This window comes from Ambystoma mexicanum, chromosome 3q (assembly GCF_040938575.1).
Source record: "Ambystoma mexicanum isolate Mex_15411 chromosome 3q, UKY_AmexF1_1, whole genome shotgun sequence".
NCBI classification, from domain to species: Eukaryota; Metazoa; Chordata; class Amphibia; order Caudata; family Ambystomatidae; genus Ambystoma; species Ambystoma mexicanum.
The window spans coordinates 395,843,990-395,866,498 of NC_090926.1; the positions used below are offsets into that span (position 1 = coordinate 395,843,990).

General features: G+C 42.9%; 1 protein-coding gene across 2 annotated transcripts in view; it reads right to left on the bottom strand.

Moving 5' to 3' along the window:
* Window positions 1-285: 285 nt before the first annotated feature.
* LOC138582627 (neuropeptide Y receptor type 2-like) overlaps window positions 286-22,509 on the bottom strand; it is a 324,504-nt gene continuing 302,280 nt past the window's right edge. For both annotated transcript variants that reach the window (XM_069654077.1, XM_069654078.1), the window contains exon 3: window positions 286-2,443. In XM_069654077.1, the coding sequence (XP_069510178.1) occupies window positions 1,246-2,394 (1,149 nt within the window). In that variant the 5' untranslated portion in view covers window positions 2,395-2,443 and the 3' untranslated portion in view covers window positions 286-1,245. The remainder of the gene's footprint in view (window positions 2,444-22,509) is intronic.

Below are 22,509 nucleotides of genomic sequence, written 5' to 3' on the forward strand. Positions count from 1 at the left end.
TTTTAAAAGACACATGTACAATGTTTTAATGTCTACTGGTTCTTAATGTCTTCTCTGGTATTGTTTCTATGAATTGTAATGTAATATCATCCCGTTTGAATTTTAGAATTTGGTATTCTAATGTAATGAATGTATGCAAACATAATGTTTCTTAATGAATGTGATTATATGTAACACATTTTTGTAAAGGTGTGGAAAAACCAAAACAAATAAATAAATAATAATAAAAAGTGATTACAACGAATTATATATCTGTAATACTGTTCTTTTTTATTGGTAGTTCAAGACTTTAAAAGGGGAACACTCTGCTGAAGATTTTAAAATTCATAAACATATTTTTTTTGCTCCATGACCCCCTGCGATTCTCTGCTTTGTGGGGGTATATGCATGAGGCATCAGCTACATAAGAAAAGTCCAATGAAAAAAATCATAACTATAAAATTGTCCGGCAAATCTCCAAGCCTACAAAGGACCTCGACTCTTTCAAAATCTTGAAGCATATTGAATGTTTTAAAAACCTATCTGATCAGTTGGTCATCCTTTGTTTCCCCAAAATTCTGACCAAGCTGCGACACTGCCATTCCTACGTCAACGTTTGAATGTCATTTTATTTTTACTGATGATGTCTACAAAAGGATGATAAGAGGATTCACTTGTCATCAGCAATTCTAATAGCAGCTCAAGTGTTGGCCATGCCTGATGGGTCGCACCTTGCTTAGCAATGAGACTAGTGCTCCTAAAACTGACAATGTTTACCTTTTCATGAATGCTGCAATTTTATTTTAAATAGAACCATTTTTTAAAATCGCATTGATTGCATTGTATTTTATTGTTTTGCATTTGTTGTAAAATTTGAAAGGTTGATTTACCAAACAAATCCAAAAAAAAAAAATCGCATTGGTTTTCTTACACTTTTGTCTGGGACATGTTACACATGGACATTTGTTGGTTAATTTCCCCTCCTCTTTAATGGACACAAATATAACAGCAATACAGGTTAGCGACCAAAACAGTATGTCCACATATTTAGTGAGAATGTCTATCGGATGCAATGGGGCCGAGCTGAATGGTCAAACATTCCTTTGTCATGTTCATGTACCTTGTTCCTGGCGAGTGTAGGAATCACTTTGCTTGGCCGATGGAACGATCATTTTGAACAGGAGTAATTCTGGTGGGACCCCCCAACAGTGAAATGACTCATCTCAGTGGGACATTGTCCATCTTTGCCCTTTACCTCAACACATGCTAGACCTCTGCCGGTGGTGGCCCGTTGGCCGCTGTGTTTTTAAGGCTTCCTTGGTACGTTGATGCTCTGATTGTGAACGATGGGCCGCGCAGTGATCCATCCAGGTGGCTGCCCTCAGATTTGCCTTTGCAGCCGAAGAAGAGGAGGAAGCCCTTTCTGTAATTCCGATTCATCCATCCATAGAGCAGGGGATTGGCAAATGTGGAGCACATGGCGATGACGTGGAAGATTGAGTACAAGAGCTTGTACTCCTGGAAGACCAAGACCAGGTCCAGGTCAATGGCCAACTGAAAGATATGGAAGGGGAGCCAGCAGACAGCAAAGACCACCACCACCATTACCAGCATTTTCGTGGTTTTTCTTCTTCGCAGATGATTGTCACTCCTCGCGGAGGGGCTGATGTGGTGCTTCAATTTGAACCAAATGCGGGTGTAGGCATAGCTGATGATCGCAAGAGGGAGGACATACTGAAGGAGGAGCATGGACAGGCTGTAGATGGTGGCATCTCTGCTGTTGCCTGAAGGCCATTTTTCAGAGCAGACCGCCATCTTGTGGTTGATTGGTGGGATGTCCTCATATCGGTACTCTCTAAAAATGGCCAAGGGGGCAGCCAGCAGGGCTGCAGCAAGCCAGGTGGTGGCAATGATGATGAAGCTTAGCTTTTTGGAGATCCGGCTGTCCAGGTGAAAAACGATGCACCTGTAGCGGTCTACAGCAATGACCGTTAGGGTTAGGGTGGAAACATGGACACTTAGTGCTTGAGCATAGGGAAACAGATGGCACATAACTGACCCAAACTTCCATTCATCGAGCAGAGTATAGACAAGTGTGAAGGGCAGGCAGAGGCTGTCCACCATTAGGTCTGCCAGAGCCAAGTTGGCTATGAAGAAGTTGGTGACGGTCCTCATGCTCCGGTGATTCACGATGATGTGAATAACCAGAGAGTTTCCAATGAGCCCCAGCAGGATTATCAGAGAATAAGCTGCAATCAGTATGATCTGAACCCCGAGGGTCTTGGTGCTGTCCATCATGATGGCCCCGGATCCATAGAGGCTGAGGCCAGAGGCATGCCAGCCACGGGGGATCTTGTCATCTCTCACAAGCTCTTCCACAATGATAGTTTGGTTGACTGGCTTGTGGCTCCCCATGTTGCTTGGGGAATTTGACAGAGTGTCTCTGCGGTCGCCAGTCCTCGACCTGGTAGTGGGAAAAGAATGATTGCTTATTAGAAGTCATTAAGAACATCTTTAATCCAATGGACATTCACTCAAAAGAGCACCTCACAATGTATTGACAATATGCAGTACGAAGCACAAATGATCTAATGTTATAAATAGTTGCTTTTATAAGTTCAGATTTGACAGTGAATGTAGGACTTGGCTGAATGTTCCATCTTCAAATTCAAATGTCTCTTTTTGCTATGGGCCTTAAGCTTTGTGTTCGAGATGTTATTATAAAATGTAAAGCAATACATCAAATTTATAAAAAATGCAAAGGAGATATTGTCAAAATACATACAGTGAGAAGGAGGATGACAGGTAGAAAGATGTAAAAAGCAAGGAGAACAGTTTAGAGGCAAGGAGAACAGTTTAGAGGCAATGGAGTTCTTCGAATGTGCTTGAATTGCCCTTTATATTTCTTTTTCAGTTTGGGTGCCAGGGAAACAGGGTAAGGGTGGCCGAGTCTAATGAGAGAAATAGAACTGGGGAGGGGTCAATGACGTAACACAAAATATGGGTGGCCCCCTGCAAGCTATGCTGAGCTGGACCCTCCAAAGCTCCTCAACAACGCCTGGAAGGCCCCACAATCTAGGCCGTCTAGACCACCATGCATGAGCAATGCCTGTGATGTTAATGCCGTGGCAGGGGCACACGCACACTGTGCCAGGTGAAATATGTAAGCATGATTTTTAATCAAACCTTAAATCTTTCACCTAAGGTTGAAACAAAAGTGTGGTGGCTGGCCCTGGCACTGAAATGTACCAGCCACAAGTGGCGGTGGGTGAATTGTTTAATTGGAGCAGCATAAATATTTGCCAGAAGTATGCGAGAGCGACCAAGCACAGCGAGGGTGCCCAAACCAATGAACAGGGGATTAGGGGTGTTCTCCTCCTAAGAAATGTTTTTGAATAATGAGTTACAATGCGGCATTTTACAGCACACTTTCTGTGAAAAATTGGGTAGAAAGCCATACAGTTTGCAATCAATTTTGTAGGGTAACTCGAGAAAAATCCAGTAGATGCAAGTCACCAATGGTGGACAGAAACATTTCCCAACACATTTTCATTCTTTTCGCCAGAGCCAATATACATTATAAAAAATTGTTTTCACATTGACTGTGCCACTGCATTTCCCTGCTGGCTGCACCAGTATATGCCAGTATTCCCGTACAAGAACATACTCATGTTTGCTTTGTGCATGATGCCAGTAATGATACTATAAGAAAACATGTCTAAGCTGGCTCTGTCAATGAATGCCACTACCCCCATGTAAGAACATACTCCTGTTGGCTTTTCCAATCCAAATGTCAAGCCACAAAAATAAAACATGTCCAAACTGACTCCAATATAGGCCAGTTGAGATACGTATGGGGGAATATTTGGAATTGAAAATTGTATGTATTTACCTTACACATTACTGCATTATAATATTGAGCAGATACTGGAAACTGCCATGTTTAAACTACTGTTTCTTGCTTGTGCAAGGTGAAGTTTTAGGCTTTACTACACAAGACTTTGCGATAAAGGCTCTACACCTAGTGTGTAGCTATGCTAGCCTTCACGTCTCTCGCTTCTGACGTGTTTCCCTTTTGGCATATTTACGCGTGTTTTAGGCTCCCACTTTCTTAGGAAAAGCGGCATTAGCTTCTCTATACTGTAAACATTCTGGCCTGCGTCAGACCGCCAGTGAATCTTTGAGGAGCATATTCAACTTCACTAAATGTATCACATTATGCTGTCCTTCCTGATAATACTGTCTAGCATTGTTCCCCACTTGCAACATTGTTTCAGTATGATTCTTTACCCTGTCTGGACCACCCCTTCCATTGAAATGCATGAGTTCCTTTGGGTATAAGAGAACGGTGCACAGAGGGAGGAGGGGGGGGGTTCTCACTTGTCCAAAGTCTCGTATTGTCGTTGGTTTGTTTTGTCCTGATGTCTGCTTTCTCTTGATAAATTGATCACCAATCCACTGGAGTAGTCAGAGGACATTTTTCCACGACACACGTAAGAACACTTTTTATGCTTGCTTTATCATAAATACTCAGTAAAAAATGTCATGCCACAGTAAGAAATAGCTAGGCTGGCTCCACCAAAATGCCCATCTACCCATTTAACATGATAACACTTACAATGCTTGCTTTATCATGTAGGGCCATAAAAAATGCGCACCCCCTCCACCTGCCCCTTACCAACAACATCCATCCCATTTGCCCCACCTGACAAAATCAGCTTCTCAGCCCAGCACACACACAAGCACACACACATTCACACAACATTCACTCACTCATTTACACACACCACCACACCATTCACTTGCTCATTCATACGTACACCCAGCCACCCATGCATCATACACACTCATTCACACACACATTAGATACATAATACACACCCCTGCATGCATGAAAGCATACATACACACAAACATGCAACACCCTCTCACACACACAAACAGTTAAAGACCTTTTTTCTTTCCTGAATCTGAAGCCCCGCCCTCAACGGATTCCTCTCCAGCAGTGCTCTGCACTCCACCTAGACAGGAACCAGGAAGCTTTCGAACAAGGCAAGCCTCCTGGTGCCTGACATGTGCAGTGGAGCTGCAGCATCTACATCTCGTGTCACAGCAGAAAGAAATTATTCCTTTTGCGCCTCGAGATGAAGGCGCTCTGCAGCAATAATTTATTTCTGAAGTAGTTCAGAAAGAAATTATTGCCTTTCCAGTGTGAGATTGGGACCCTCTGGAGCACCTCCATCTCCCGCTGCAAAAGAAACCATTTTTTTCTAAGTCTGCGTACTTCTTTTGCGATGCAAGATGGAAGCTCGCTAGACAAAAGGAATACATTATTTCTTTCTGAATTCTCAGGCCTCCCCTGTCCCCAAGGACATGGGACGGCCAGACCTCCTGCACCGTGGTGGCTGCGGGGGGCCACCGCTACGCCCGTGGGAGGAGCAGTTCACTTCCTGGACCCATAGGCGGTCTCGATTTCCCAATAACCTGGAGCGGCCAGGCCCCCTGCACCATGGTGGCTGCAGCGGCCCCCGCTACGCCAGTGGGAGGAGCAGCTGACTTCCTGGGCCTATAGGTGGCCTGGATTTCTCAATGTGATTCTGGGAGAGGGCTGGGAGGACAGATGTCTGCAAGAGTTACTAGTGTTATTCAAAGGCTTAAAAAAAAGAAAAAAAGGAAGTCCATATAAAAACATAAAAACAAACCAAAATACCTGAGGGCAGGAAACAAAGGGTTTCGGGAGAGGGGTGGGACGATGGATGCGACTGCAGGGTGCGAGTGAAGGCATTCTGCACTCTCTTGCCCGTCTCTTGTTTCTCCCTCTTCCTCTCTTGAGTAGATATATTTATCATTCAGAAACACCCACCCTGATCGCCGCTTGTCAGTGCTTGCTTGGTTCTATTAAGACAGAATCAGTACAAATCCACGGTTGACTCAACGTCTTCATGATTGAAAACTCAGCAGATCAGCAGCCTTTCCTAACTGCATTACACACATGACTGCCCACACCAGAAATCTGTGTGCTGGCTTTTAAGAAGAGCTTGCTTTTCTTTATTTATTTTTTGAATCAGGTATCCAAACTAGAAATGTCTCGAGTTTCCCAGCTCCTCGTCATGTTTAAATTGTAGTCCCTAATGGGAAGGCAATCAATACTCGTGCACGGTGAAAAGAAATATGTTGTGTGTGGGTGCCAGAAATGTGAGTGTGAAATGTCTTCAGCCTCCCACTGGAATTTTGGGTGAACAAGAAAAATAAATCTGGTAACTAATTTAGCTACAGAGACTGAGCACGACTCACTGCACCATTTCTTGACGACCAGGCACCACTGCTATTCTCATGTGGGCCTGGGCGTCTTCGCAAAGCACGACAGTGCTTTCACTGTAATCCACCTGTTTCTAATGTAAACAGGCGGATTGCAGAATCTCGGCAGCATTTTCGTTAAATAACGAGGGAATTGTTATTTAACGAAAATGCTGCCGAGATGAAAACAAAAAAGCACGTTCTGTTTGGGTGTGCAGATCGTGACAGGTGGGTCCTGCACTGCATTTATTTATCTTTGTTTGCAGCCGAGTGCATACTGCCATCCATAGTAGAACCATGGATGGCTGTATGCACTCTTCTGCAAACTAAGATGCAGTGCAGGACCCACCTGTCACCATCTGCACACCCAAACATGTGTGTGCTTCTTGTGGCACTACTCCTGTGCATGTGCTTCTTGTGACACTCCTCCTGTACGACACCAATTTGGTACCGTACTTTGGTGCCAATTTCAGGCAGTTCTGAAATTGGAGGAGTGCCACAAGAATACCCATGCAAAAGGAGAGAGAACGAAAGTGCCGGTTGCTAAGTCAGTTTTCAGCCCTTCCTAGCAACTGGTACCCATATTCTGAAAGTGGCGCAATCAGTCTGACTTCGGAAGATTGCGCCACCTTCAGAATAGGTCGTAATTACCGAAAATGTCATTAGCACTTTTTAGGACATTTTCGGTAATGAACACCAACTTGAGAATCGGGCCCTGAGGTCCATATTCTCATGTAGGTGTTAAGTACCGAAAAGGACGTTAAAAGGCTTAACAACCTTTTCGGTACTTAGGACCTATTCTGAAGTTGGCGCATTCCTCCGAAGTTGGAAGGAATGCGCCAATTTCGGAATATATGTGGCGGTTACTGGGATGGGTTGGAAACCAACCTAGCAATCGCCACATTCGGAAACTGGCTTTTTGGAAGCCTATTTCTGTGGCACTCCACCAGTTTAATATGTGCGCTAAACATGCGCACAAATACGGTACCCTTTGGGTGCCGTTAAACTGGCAGAGTGCCACAAGAAGCCTTGTTTGGCATAAATGAAAGTGTACATATACACCCGTGTGTTGTATATGGACACTTTCATGTACACCAAAGCAAGCAGCTTCAACATTACATTGAAGCTGCTTGCTTTGGTGTACATGAAAGTGTCCATATACAACACAGGGGTGTATTTGAACACTTCCATTTACACCAAACCTAGCAGCTTCAACGTTGCATACTGCTTGAGGCCCATATTCTCATCTCGGTGCAGTGAAGGTGCTAAACAGCACGATTCACTGTGCCGAAAGAGGACGCCCAGGCTCCACTGCTATTCTCAAGTGGGCCTGGGCGTCCTCGGAGAGCACTACAGTGATTGATGTGGATTGCGCCTGTTTGAAGGGTGTACGGGCGCAATCCAATCTCAGCAGCATTTTTGTAAAATAACGATATATTTGTTATTTTACAAAATGCTGCCGAGAACACAGGTGTGTATGAACACGTTCCTATACACAAAGTGAGCAGCTTCAACATTGCAGGATGTACTTTGATGTACTTTGATGTACACTTTCATTTAAAGCGAGCAGCTTCAACGTTGCATTCTGCAACGTTGAAGCTGCTGGCTTTGGTGTAAATGAAAGTGTTCATATACACCACTTCATATACACCCGTGTGGTGTATATGAACACTTTCACTTACACCAAAGCCAGCAGCTTCAACGTTGCAGAATACAACGCTGAAGAATGCAACGTTGAAGCTGCTCGCTTTGGTGTAATTGAAAGTGTTCATATACACTCGTGCGGTGTATATGAACACTTTCATTTACACAAAAGCGAGCAGCTTCAACGTTGCAGGATGCAACGTTGAAGCTGCTCGGTTTGGTGTAAATGAAAGTGTTCATATACACCGCACGAGTGTATATGAACACTTTCATTTACACCAAAGCGAGCAGCTTCAACGTTGCAGCAACGCTGTAGCTGCTAGCTTTGGTGTACATGAAAGTGTCCATATACAACACGGGTGTATGGACACTCCCATTTACACCAAACAAGGCTTCTTGTGGCACTCCTCCAGTTTAACGGCACCAAAAGGGTACCGTAAATGTGCGCTAGTTTAGCGCACATGTTAAACTGGAGGAGTGCCACAAGAATAGGCTTCCAAAAAGACAGTTTACGAATGTGGCGGTTGCTAGGTTGGTTTCCAACCCATCCCAGTAACCGCTACATATATTTCGAAAGTGGTGCATTCTTTCCGACTTCCGACAAAGTGAGCAGCTTCAACATTGCAGGATGTACTTTTATGTACTTTGATGTACACTTTCATTCAAAGCGAGCAGCTTCAACATTGAAGCTGCTGTCTTTGGTGTAAATTAAAGTGTTCATATACACCACTTCATATACACCCGTGTGGTGTATATGAACACTTTCATTTACACCAAGCCAGCAGCTTCAACGTTGAAGAAGCAACCTTATTGCTCTCTTTGAAGCCTGTGTCTTCCGCTATGTATATGTTTCATACGACGTGACTTGACCCTAAGTCTACAAATATAGTACCTTTTCAATTTTTACTTCCTGACTGTTACTGAAGAAAACTATGTGGCTTCGATATGTCAATAAAGGATAAAAAGGGAGAGCCAGCCATGTGATGTCATCAGTGATGTCATCAATGACATTTGTGATGTCATCTTTGATGTCCTGGGTGTTAGTGTTAGCAGTGCACGGTGGCGCGAGTTATGGTTGCTTATGTTACCATAACTGCCGAATTTCAGGGGTTTTTCGGTTTTACTTTGAACCATAACGTCCCTTTAACAAAGTTTTTTCACTGAATTTCATAGGTTTTTAGTAGCGCAACTTAACCATAACGTCCCTTTAACAAAGTTTTTTTACTGAATTTCATAGGTTTTTAGTAGCACAACTTAACCATAATATCCCTGACTTCATATACATGTAACATAGAACATACTAACCCCCTCGTAGTGATTTTCATGTCCGCGGACATATTGAAAATCTGAGCGTGGTGAAGGTAAATTTAAATAGTGTGCCCAATTTCCCCTTTGAAGTTGGCTCTGAAAAGAGCCGTTTTTTTTGTTTTTTTTACAGATGCTTGACAGACACCTGTTATTTTGTATTTTTTTTCTTGTTTTTTTTTCTTACTTTACTCCTAAAATCTTCACATAACCTTCTCCAAAGCAACCCTTACATTCCAAAATAGAAAGGCATTTCCCGTAAAAGATAAAGAAATGCCATCTTCTTTAAAATTAACAGCATTACTGGCATCAATATTCTCATTATTACAAAAGAACATACCAGCTCTAAGCATGAAGGCACACATGCCTCGATTGATGACACACCTAGCAATGTTTTGCTGAGGACAAAAAACTGAACTATTGTCCCATATTGCCCTAGGTAGTAATCCAGAAAAAATTACTTTCGCATTTGGAAGGATCTTCATTATGGCTTGAACCAAGCGTTCCAAATCAGCCAACAAAGTAGGGGCACTGACGTTGCCCAAATGGAAAGCACCATAGTGCAAAACTACCACATGCGGATTGTTCATCGTGGCCATATCCTCACAAACTTGTACAATTCCCTGTACATTGCAATCAGGGACAGTGCTCCACACCACCTCCACTCCTTTCACATCAAAGTTCTTTGCAACATGCCTGCATTGAGCGTACTGTTGTAAACCATGCACAAACCCATCTCCAAGCACCAACACCCTGACTTTCTCTACTTCTGCCATCTTCACCACACACAGTCTCTTTCAACACAAATCCACAACCTCGACATCTGATTGGCTGATCCGTACAGACTTCTTTCCATGTTGGATTTCCTGGAAAAACCCGGATGTAGCACGCCCTGTCCACGAACATCCGCGGTGTCCGCGGACGGCGTCCACTTTACTCTCTGTGCCATTCCCTCATTGCATACAGCTAAGCAATCACACAATACGAATAACGTCCTCAGAACACCCCCATTTTGTGAATTTTCGAACATTTCAGGACAATTATCATTTCATTATTCAACATATTAACATTACAAATATTATACTTTCATCTTGTACTCTGCACACAATGCTATGTTTCTCCATTAGTAGCTCAGTACACTAGATAGAATCCCATAATACAATGCTATTTATATCAATGCATCGTTCAAAGCACTAATAACGGTATGATATTTATTGCAATATCCTTGACACTTTTTTCGCAACATTATAATAAAAATCCCTAGTACACAAATTCCATGAAAAGTACATACACATGTGATGTCATCAGTGATTTCATCAATGACATTTGCGATGTCATCTTTGATGTCCTGGGTGCTAGTCTTAGCAGTGCACGGTGGTGGCGCGAATTATTTTTCATAGCTTACCATAACTTGCGATTTTCAGGGGTCTTTCGGCTGTACTTAGAACCATAACGTCCCTTAAACAAACTTTTTTTAATATCACGCAAACAATATACAAACATGGTGTGCAAAAACCAACTTCTCACAGATGGCTTTACACAGAATGTTGTAAAGTAAGAATTTATGCTCGTTCACAGTGAAGGTCAGCTGCTTCCATTTTTTTCTCGGGCCCCGGAGAGGCTCACGAAGCGGACTATAAGGTTGTATTGTGTTTTGACCTTGACAGACAGAGATTGTGATGAAAGACTTCTCTTGAAGGAGTGTTGCTAAAACGTAAGAGAAGATAAAGATGACATTTCTGAAACGAAACCACTTTTATATATTATATCACTATGCGAAAGATTGTTCGCACATGCGGAGTCGTATTTTGGGACTGCACCACTCGTAGACAATGGAAATTGCAATTGTACTGTAAGTAACCCTTTAGATTATTTTATACCAAATATAATTACAATAGCGTAGCACTAAAGACCGCTCAAGTTGAACTTGTTCATTGAAAGTGGCATAATGTTTTCTACCGCGCACTATCACCGCCAAATTGATCCCCTGTCATTTAGAGGGCTCTGAAAAAGGCCGACGACACAGGGTGCGTTAATAGAAATAATTTAACCGGTCTATAGGCGGTCAAGCGCTCTACTCGCTGTGCCACTTCACTCTAGCCTGTCAAGTGGCACAGCGAGTACAGCGCTCGCTTTGACATGCGTGCACAGCTTGCTAACGCAAGTTCAAATCCCGGCAAGGCCAAACTCAGCCTTTCATCCTTCTGTGGTCGATAAATGAGCACCACACACCGTGGTTAATAATAAGCACCGCTTAGATACCTCACGGTTCTTAGCGCTATATGAATGGGAAAATATTATTATTTTATTATTAACATACTCCGTTGCACTATCTTCGATTGCAAATAGTTTCACGCCCTAATAAATAAAATGATGATTTTTAATGAAGATCGGCTGGGGAGACTAATTTATGTTTTTTAAAACAGGTATGTGGCCCCATTTTGCCTATGTCACGATGTACAGACTCCAGCGGATGGGGTCTTCAACTGCCAGGTGCAGGTCCAAATATGCAACTTCATGACCCTCACCATTTTATGGGACAATTGCCAAGGACCAATATGCCCTTACGCAGTACTAGCGGCTACAAACAACATACCAACCAATAGGGTGGTCTAATGGCTCGTTGTTGGAGCAACCTTCCGATTATCAGAGTGACCATTTACTGCTTTTATCATAAACCAACAGCCTATCTACCGCAAAGGTACAACGTGTGGCTCCAAATAAACTTTTCCTGACCGACAGCAGAGACAATAGCAAATCCCTGAATATTCACTAAACATTTCATGTCTAATAAATCTACGTTACCAAATATACAATCCTGCTGTTTACTTTTAAACCACAGTTTCACATTCCGAATTGTGGAGCACTGAGTTGTAAGCTGATCTAACACCCTCTGTACCGCAAAGGAACATTGCGTGCCTCAACATGAACTTTTGCGGATCGACAACAAAGACAAATGCAAATTGCTGAATATTCTCTAAACATTTGATGTCAAATAAATGTACTTTACAAAATTTACAATCTTGCTGTTTGCTTTTAAATCACTGTTCCATATTCTGAATTGTGGCGTGCTGTGTTGTGACATAACATGTGTTGTCTTCCGGGTTCTGTGTAAAGTCACTTAGGACTGCAGAGAACTGGGCCCGTTTGATGACGCACCCTGTAACGTCACAGAGAGAGGCGGGGAATATGAATGCTTTGATAATATCAGGCTTAGGGGCGGGAGATATGATTTAGTGTTGCAAAAGCAAGTCAGCCAGGTCAATAGCGCCAGTCATAGGATTATCACATAATGTCGGCGCACAGCAGCTGGATTTATCGTTTCTTTAGTGGACAAAAAGTCGGTTGACGCCCATAGGAAATTGTACTATTAGCGGACAAAAGGAGTGGTCTTAAAACACTTTCACCCTGGCAACGAACAATACAAACAACGTTCTCAGAACACCCCCATTTTGTGTAATTGCAACCATTTCGGGACACCGCGAGTGTTCTTAGAACACATTCAACTAGACAGATTACAATACGTACAGCGTCCTGAGGACACCCCCAGTTTGTGTATTTACAAACAATTAAGTACACCGCAAGTGTTCATAGCTCATTTTTACCTTCCTTGCGAACAGAAATGACACATACTCCGTCCTCTAAACACCCCACGCTTTAGTTTATTTACAAAATGTCAGAACAGCCGTGTTCTCCGCTGACAAATCGAACGCAACAAAAACGTCTAGCACATAAAAAAACAAAACATTGAACCTATCTCATACTCCCCCACCCTCACCAAACACTCTTACACACCAACACACGGCACTAAATACAATTTTTTATCCACGTTTCACCGCGCTGTACGCGGTCGACGGCGAATACAAGATGGCGGACGCCACAGAAAATCTGATGCGCTCCACGCCCCTCGCCGTCCAATCAGTGAACACGTCGCATGTCCGCGGACATGACGCAAGGCCATGGGCCAATCGGGGTGCTGTCCGCAGAGCGAACAGGGAAGTCAATCCGCGAAGCGAACACAGATATCACTAATTTTTTTGCCTTACATTTTGGTCATTTTTTAAAAAACTATTGGACGGATTTACACCAAATTTGCAAAAGCACGCTTTCGGGACCAGGCCGCCGCTCCTGCCGCAAATTTGGTGTAAATCCGTCCAGCGGTTCGGGCTGTAGCCGTGCACAAAGTTTTTTCCCATTCAGTCTATGGGAAAAAAAAAGTTTTGGGACCCTCCCTATAACTTCCCCCCCCCCTGGACGAATCCTCACCAAACTTTGCAAAAAAATTTAGAGTGGGCCATATACTTTTTTTGCAAAGTCTGGTGAGGATTCGTCCAGGGGGAGCGAAGTTATTAGCCGCCCAAAAAGTGCTCATCCTTTGGAAACAGCAACTTAACCATAACTACACAGCCACTACCGTGGCTGTGTAATATATATATATATATATATATATATATAGAGAGAGAGAGAGAGAATGCTGGGGCCCACTGCTCTGGGTATTTCATGCTTTCGGTATTTCTGGGGAAAGTCCTCTTCCTTGCTGTCACAATGCACTGATGAAAACTGGGGAAAATGAACTCCACGCCCCATCTTGATGCATAGCCAATGCGCGTGGATGAAGCAGCGGGGCAGGCAGCTTCCTATCATGGGCCGGCCCCCTCTTCCATGTTGGGTCTGGGCTCCTCAGTCCATGCCAGCTCAAAGCAAAGGAGTCCTCTGGTGCCCTCTCTTCTCCAGAGGGTGCTCTGCATTATTCGCTAGGCTGCTGCTTGGATGAAGGGAGCGGTGCAGCCCTTTGGCTCCAGAAACCACAGAACAGACGATAGTCCAAGTGATGTGTGTTTGTGCTGGATGCCTCAGCTTGCCAGTTCTTGCCGTTTGCCCCCCATCTGGCGCCAGGGCAGGTGGACTACATTTTTCCAGCTGTATGGTTGAGTACCTTGATACGGGCCACATTGCTGATACAGCCTGGGACTTATTGATCACCTGAGCCTCCCCACCCCAGACATGCAGCCTGGCGCTGTGTTCTGATGACCCTCTGCCACAGAACCTGGCTTACCTGGGTGGTGGTACAGCTCACTTCTGTGCCCTCGCCCCTGCAGCCTTCACAGGCTGCCTCCTCCTCCTCTCCTGGGACACACCGTTCATGGGTCCCTGGTTCGTCATGACTCTGACCTGGCTTTCTGCACAGATCCGCTCAGGTTACTCCTGGCATATGCAGCCCAGTGCAGAAATGTCTCTCCCCTCCCTCGGTGGGCGGGGGGGGAGGCGGGGGTATATGTTCGAGCCTGCGCCCCTCTTCCAACCATCCCATGCGTTATAGTAAAGCACACACTCACTTTAAATAAACAGTATTTCAACAACCTGTCACCTGTCTATGTGTGAATTTTGACTTCTTTCTTTCAGGAGTCACTTTCTTCACTACAGATGTCATGGATGCAAGGCAACCCCATATTTACACACCAAAGGCTTTGTACCGGAATACCGATGTTACTGACAACTTCATGCTACTGGAGCAGTGTGGTCGGCAGTGCAATCACGTTCCAAAACCTGCGATTTTTGCTGGTGATAATTAATTAAGCATCAGCGATAATTTTACCACTGGCAGTGAATCTATGAGTGAATTTTTCTCTCAACCAGTATTTAGACCTTCTGTGATTGGTTTACAACCAGCAGCATTTCCCATTTACCACTGGCAATAGTATTACTGCCCTATATTTTTCAGAATAAGGCCCTCAGGGCCCTATTCTCACGTAGGTGTTAAGTACCGAAAAGGACGTTAAAAGGCTTAACAACCATTTCGGTACTTAAGACCTATTCTGAAGGTGGCGCATTCCTCCGAAGTCGGAAGAAATGCACCACTTTCTGAATACATGTGGCGGTTGCTAAAATGGGTTGGAAACCAACCTAGCAACCGCCACATTCGTAAACTGGCTTTTTGGAAGCCTATTCTTGTGGCACTCCACCAGTTTAATATGTGCGCTAGACTAGCGCACATTTACGGTACCCTTTTGGTGCTGTTAATCTGGAGGAGTGCCACAAGAAGCCTTGCTTGGTGTAAATGGGAGTGTCCATACACCCGTGTTGTATATGGACACTTTCATGTACACCAAAGCAAACCGCTGATTGTACTTCCGGTTATAGCTGTTTGTATTTTGATGCCGTGATCATATTATTTTATGGATGTTTTAGCACAGATTTGTACATATCTTTCTGTTTGGATGTTCTCACCTCAATGCAAAATGTAGGTGTAAGTTTTATTTAACTGTGTTTCTACATGTACTACAAAGTATTCTTCAGAAGGATTGTTTTGGGGGTCTGTTGACTGTTATGGGTTATAATATACATGTGTTGGGCATTTTACTTTTTTGCTTTGCACAGTCCTCTTTTTATGCTATTGTTTTCTGAAAACTATGAAAGTTACCTTTTTGTGAACTTTTGACATTCTGATTACAGAACTCAGAGCGTGCACATGTTCTGTGTTTGGCTATTGTGAAAATCTAATCATTATTTGGAGCAGCTGAAGGTGAGTGATTGTGTGTTTTTCTATATTTCATGTATAATATGAATTGTTGTTTATATAAGATACATTAAGTATGTTTAGGTTTCTGATTTAGTCAAGTTTATAAGTATTATTCGGAAAATAGGGGTTTCCATATTTTAGTGTTTTCAGGAGAGTGATTAATTAGTAGCACATGTTATGCTATGGTTATGTGTGAGAAAAAATATTTTTCCAATCACTGACAATGGAAGATGTGAAACGAATGGGGGGGCATGAGAAACCCTAATGTCAACCAAGCAGCATAACTCTACTCTTGACAAATATTGCAGCTGTGTATGTGCTTTGTAGTTGGATATCAAGGTGTTCCTGTGACCCTACATAGTGATTTTCTGCTGTGTTAGAGTTGTGTAAGTGTTTGAATGTGCTTTTAAATTTGAGAAGTCTTATGAGGCAGTGTACCTAATGAATACTAACTTCGTTATGACGTTCACCAATGTTCCTTTGTTTATTTGTGGAGGTTGTGAATTCTGTCAGCTTACTGGGAAAGTTCATTTCAACTAGTAAGCTTGCAGTGAACATTTCTTCTCTTGAGAAGTGGTTTGGGAATTGTACTCTGAAGTTATGGCTAGAGTATGCCAGGTATTATTAAAGTCTTTTGGCGTTTCAGGCAAAATACACCAGGTAAATGGTTTCTGAGAAATTATGAAGCAAAGTTAAGAAGGTTAATTCTTAGTGGCTAAGTGGCTAAGGCCTCATAGTATGCATTTCAGCTTTTCTGCAGTAATCCATCAAATGTGTTTGTGTCTTTTTATATAGGTATGAACTTTCAATTCACATAGTGTACAAATATATTTCTCTTAATATGTGCATGCTTTATCATGAATTTTTAGGTTATGAAAGAAATGGTTACTTTGGAGTATATGATTAGCTCACCTGTCCTGTAGGCTTATCATCCAAAATATGTACTGTGCCAACCACAGATATATCATAACCTGACAAAACTCAGTGCCCATCTAGTAAAACTCTACTTTGCTCATCTAATTTACGCTATATGAGCTGCTCAATACCATTTCACATTACTCGAGCGCTTAGAGCAGAGGTCTACATGGGTAATTTTTTATACTGTGTATTTCCACTCATCTAACTGTTGCAGTATGTAGATCAGCTATGTACAGTTTCCTCACCAACAATATGTGTGAAATTGAGTCTAACATTTTGGTCACGGATTTGAAAGTAGATTCCAGCACTGTATTGTATGTAGAACAGTATGGGTACTATAATGTTTAGCCCCAATGCATGGACAAGTCCAACCTGCGTGGTAGACAAAACAAAATGTTGGTAGTAATTTATATTGAAAAACATTTTTATTAGCATTTATGATATACATTAAAAGTTTGCAGCTCAATTGACCATCACTGTCATATATATACGTACAAACAGGTTAACAACAACATATAACCTTGTAAGAGTAACAAACCATCTTCACTTCCAAATTTGCTCATGGGGTGCCCATCTTTGTCCCCAGGGGAGCCCTGGTGTTTTGGGCCTCGCTGGGAGTTTTGGGGGCCAGAGGGTGTAAGGCCAGGTCACCACCTTTTAACAGCCCATCTCTTAACAAGATCTAGCCATCCCGGGACTGGGCTCAGTTCATTAATGGGGGTTTATCGTCTGATAGATGGAACATGTCCCAGATAAGCGCTTTACAGGCCTCATATGCAGGGCTCGCATCACATCCCGCCTTGGATAAGCTATCGCCCCATATCCTCGTTTCTGCCCCCTGTCCAGTGTTCCAGCTCTCTGTGCCATCTGGCTTATTTTCGGCCCCCCATCGTTTTCCATGCCATTGCAATGGCCCTTTTGGCCAGCACACATACCATGTCCATGAATTTAAATACATGCCTGAATTTACTTATTCTTGGGTAGGCCCCTAGAAGACATTCTTTCAGTGTCCATTCATACCGTACCACCCCAGCCTTTCTGCAGGCTTGTTCTATCTGCCTCCCACCACTGCTTCAGCGTATCACGTTTAGGGTTGGGTCTATCTGTGAGCTGGCTATAGAGTCTGAATACTGGTTTCCACCCATCCCCCAGGTTGTGGAGCAGCGTTAGTACAGGTTCTGCCTCCGGCTCTTCTGGCCATTCTTTCCATTTACTCCTGGCCACTTTCCTAATCCTCTGGTACCATAGAAACTGGCCGATGGGTAGTTCCTCTTTCTACTCCATGGATCCAAATTCCCTGAAGAATCCCTCCTCATATTTGTCTCTCAAAGTTTAAATGCCATATTCTTCCCATTGCTTTACCCTTGCCAGATCCTCCTTAGCTACACAGACATCGGCAGCGATCGGGGTCTCTGGTGAGTAAGGGCGTTCACATCCCACCAGTTCCAGGACCCTGCCGCAAACCATTCTGCCCAGCTGTACAATCATTGGGGCCTCCCACAGGCACCGCAGTGGGACCCACAGCATTTCTTTTAGGCGCGCAAGCGGTACTAGCTGTTTCAATAGCTTTGTTTCCGAGACGGTCTCATCCGCAAGCCGCCTGGCCACGAAACTGAGTTGCACTGCCAAGAAATATTTCTCAATATCTGGTAATTGGACCCCACCCGCCTTGTATGGTAACATAAGTGTGTTCAGAGATAGCCTGTGTCTGGCAGGACCCCACAGCAGCTCCCTCAATAACGTTTCTAATAGATGAAAGAAAGATTCCGGTATATAGTAATGAACATTGTGAAAGAACTATAGGAACCTCGGTAGGACTATCATTTTAATGAAGGCAACCCTGCCCATCACTGAAAGCAGTAGTGTACACCAGAACTTCATGGACTTCCTGAGCCCCTGTACCACCAATGCAGTGTTGCCCCCGTGCATCTGTTCAGGTGTGTGCCAGATGATTGCCCGTTAGTATCTGAACGAGTTCAGCTTCCACCGGACCTCAACCTTCGGGAGATCCACCTCTTTTTTTCTTGCCAATCCCACTAGTGGGAATATACACGATTTATCCAAGCTGAAGGAGATCTCTGACACTTGCGCAAAGTTCTGCAATACCTCTAAGATCACTGGTACATTGAGGTGTGGGTCCCTTAAATATAGCAGTACCTTGTCTGCATACAAGGATATGACATGGTACACTCCTCCCACTAGTATGCCTGCGTCAAAGAATTTTTTCTTGATGTATATAGCAATCGACTATAAGGAGTGCATTCGGCTCTCAACAGCGTGGCCTCCGGTGTAGGGTCTTCTGATGGCCACCTTGCCACGTATTGGAGTTGGCTAGCCAAATAATACACTTCAAAATTAGGCAATATGATGCCCCCTTGTTCGTATGGGTTTTGTATTTTCCACAAAGCTATTCGCTTCCTGGAATTATGCCAGATGAACCCCCTACATATACTCTGCACCCTGGCGAAGAACTGTTTAGGTATCATATACGGAATGTTTGCAAAGTAATGAAACAGCCTGGTCAGTACCACCATCTTCAGTAATGCCACTGTCCCCATCATGGTCACGGGCAACCTAGGTAGAAGATCATGGTGTTTTCGATTTTAGTCACCGCTTTCTCTGTATTGTGTATGTGTTCCGCTTCGACATTGTGGTATACATCTATACCCAGATAGCTAAATGTCTCAATTGCCCACGCTATCTGTAATACTGGCAGTTCATTCCGTGGTATGCCCACATTTCTACCTAGGGGGAATATGCTGGACTTGTTGGGGTTAACCATAATGCCAGACAGCATTGCATACCACTCCATAACCTCTAGTATATATTGTAGGTTCTCCTCAGGATATGGTGCAATTGCTAACAAGGCTGTGGTAGGAGGACAGAAAAGAGATAGACTGAATATCTAACTATCCCTGCCTAAGTGTGGTGTCTCCCCTAGTTAATGGTGCTGGGCCGCTTACAAACAGGAGATAGGAAAATAAATAAACTAGCCACTTCTACGTAGGTAATGCTTTCAGCCTTGTTGGTCCTGTTCCACTCTTTCCCACTGTATGAAGGGTGTGTGGGAAGAGGAGTGCTCAATGGTAGTTTAAAAAGAACACCAATGGTCAATTACAAAGGCATCCAGTTGGGTATCGATCAATTTATTGCCCACTAGATTGTCTCCTTGGCTATGGTGGACTGAGGTCTAAAAACAACACAAACACAGTGACAAACAATGTTCAACAGAACATCCAATAAAGAAGACACCACGTCCCACTATCCGTATTCGGGTGATGTTAGTGTTACGGGTTGTGGGAAATGGTAAAAGATAAGCCCAATTTATGCCTTCTCGTGTGTAGCAACCACCGTCAACCGGTTTCAGTGGCAAACATGTCGGTAAGGCCACTTTCTTCAGGACAGTCTTCTACTCCCATCAAACGGACCAGACAAGATAAGTAGGAACTGGCCTTGTTGTGAGAGTAATGGTACGACAATTGGAAGTGTAATATACTTTACCCCCAAGTCTTTAGTGCCGTGAGGTTGGATCAGAGTGTGAGGGAATCTTAGATTAGGTGATCCCTGTCCACAAAGTATTAGTGTGGAGAAAAAGTGTATCCACAGTCGTGTGGTCCACATGGATCATGCCCCATGGATTTTCTGCAATGCAAAATGCGTGCGTTGAAATCCACGTCCAGCTGCCGTCAGTATCGCGGACAGGGATCACCTAATCTAAGGTCCCCTCACACTCTGATCCAACCTCTGATCCAACCTCACGGCACTAACAAATTGGAATCAACCGGTCCGGAAACAACGGTGGCGGCAGATTTACTGTCACTGTTGTTTCCAGACCGGCTGACTTGTAATGAGGCCCTGTGTCTTTTAGTGCCTCAGCCCTTAGCTTCCATGTTGGGATTCTCACTCTAAGCGGCAGGTACTGCCACGTTACCACCAACGGAGCATGGTCTGAGAGAACCGCTGCCTTGTATTCTGCGGTCTTCATTTCTCCTATTAACTCTGCTGCAACAAATATGTAGTCTAGTTGGGTATATAAGTTTTGTGGGGCAGAATAGTGAGAGCATTCTCTGTTTTGCGGATGCCACTCATCTGTTAACTGAAAATGGTGGTATCTTGATTTGGGGCATAAACGTTAATGATGTTTTCTATCATTCCTCTTATCGGCACCATCCTACCATCAGCCTCCATGGTAGATTGTAACAGCGTAAAGGTTATGTTTTGATTTTGATTTTGAATAATTTATGACGCGCACCGGATGGAGTCAACCATATTCGGGCACGGTTTATGGTCATAATACCGAAAATATTCCTTTTTTTATTATTTTTTTTTTGACCTTTTTGTCATTCGAGATTATTTTTTCGATATTGAAAAAATAATCTCGAATGACAAAAAGGTCGAAAAAAAAATCTCGAAAAAAAAAGTTGAATTTCTCTTTTTTAAATTATATATTTATTTTGGGGTCCGGGATTAAAAAAAATGTTAAAAAAAATATATAAAAAAAGGGGGGTTGGGGGGGAACCCCCCCATTTCGAATAAAAAACATCATAAAAAAAATTGCGACTTTTTTTTTCGGCCTATTTTTTCGAGATTTTTTTTTTCGAGATTTATATTTTCGGTATTATGACCATAAACCAAAATAACATTTTATCGAAAAAGGAACTTATGTTCGGAGGACAAACTCTTACTTTGCATTCCACAAACAAAATGCACTACAAGAGGAGATAGAAGCTTTGGTGTCTATGGACCTAAAGTCTGGAATCAACTTCCTCTCGAAATTAGAAAGTGTGAAAGCCTGGGGCTCTTCAGAAAGAGATTGAAAACCTTTCTATTTAGATAAATGTAAACAGGTAAACTAAATTAAACCCTGAGATATCATCTTCTTCTCTCATGAAATCCGCGATTTCCTATAGTTGCCATCTGTGCCCGAAGGTTTATGGTCATAATACGGAAAATATAAATCTCGAAAAAAAAATCTCGAAAAAAAAGGCTGAAAAAAAAGTTGCATTTTTTTAATGACGTTTTTTATTCGAAATGGGGGGGTTACCCCCCAACCCCCATTTTTAAATTTTTTTTTTTTTTTACATTTTTTTTTAATCCAGACCCCAAAATAAATATATAATTAAAAAAAGAGAAATTCGACTTTTTTTTTTTCAAGATTTTTTTTTCGATCTTTTTGTCATTCGAGATTATTTTTTCGATATTTTGACCGACCACCCGCTGAAGCAGTTAAACATTGTTCGCACGGGAAGTGACCCCTCATCACTGGGTCCAAATTCCCACTGTAGTATACAAGGGGCTTGTACCCCAATGTGGTTCTCTGTGTGAGTACCGCTGTCATAACACTGCCATTCGTGTGTGAAAACAGGTAGAAATCCTCGGTGGTCGGTCAAAATATCGAAAAAATTTCTCTTTTTTTAATTATATATTTATTTTGGGGTCCGGGATTAAAAAAAAATGTTTAAAAAAAAATTAATAAAAAGGGGGGTTGGGCGGGGCACTCCCCCCCATTTCGAATAAAAAACGTTATAAAAATAAATTTGACTTTTTTTTCGGCCTTTTTTTCGAGATTTTTTTTTTTGAGATTTATATTTTCGGTATTATGACCATAAACCGCTTCAGCGTTCACCATAGAGAAGGCTACAACCATTGTGATGGGATGCCCAATGACGTTTGTCGAGCATGCATTATTTGCCATTCTACAGAAACCAAAAGGCACATTGACATCTCAGAGAGCTTCTGCTTATGAAGTAGTCATATCAAATCCAACGATTAAAATAGTTTGATGCAAGATAGTGAACTCAGCTATGTTTATAGCAGAGGCAGTCACTGAAGGAGAGCCAATACAT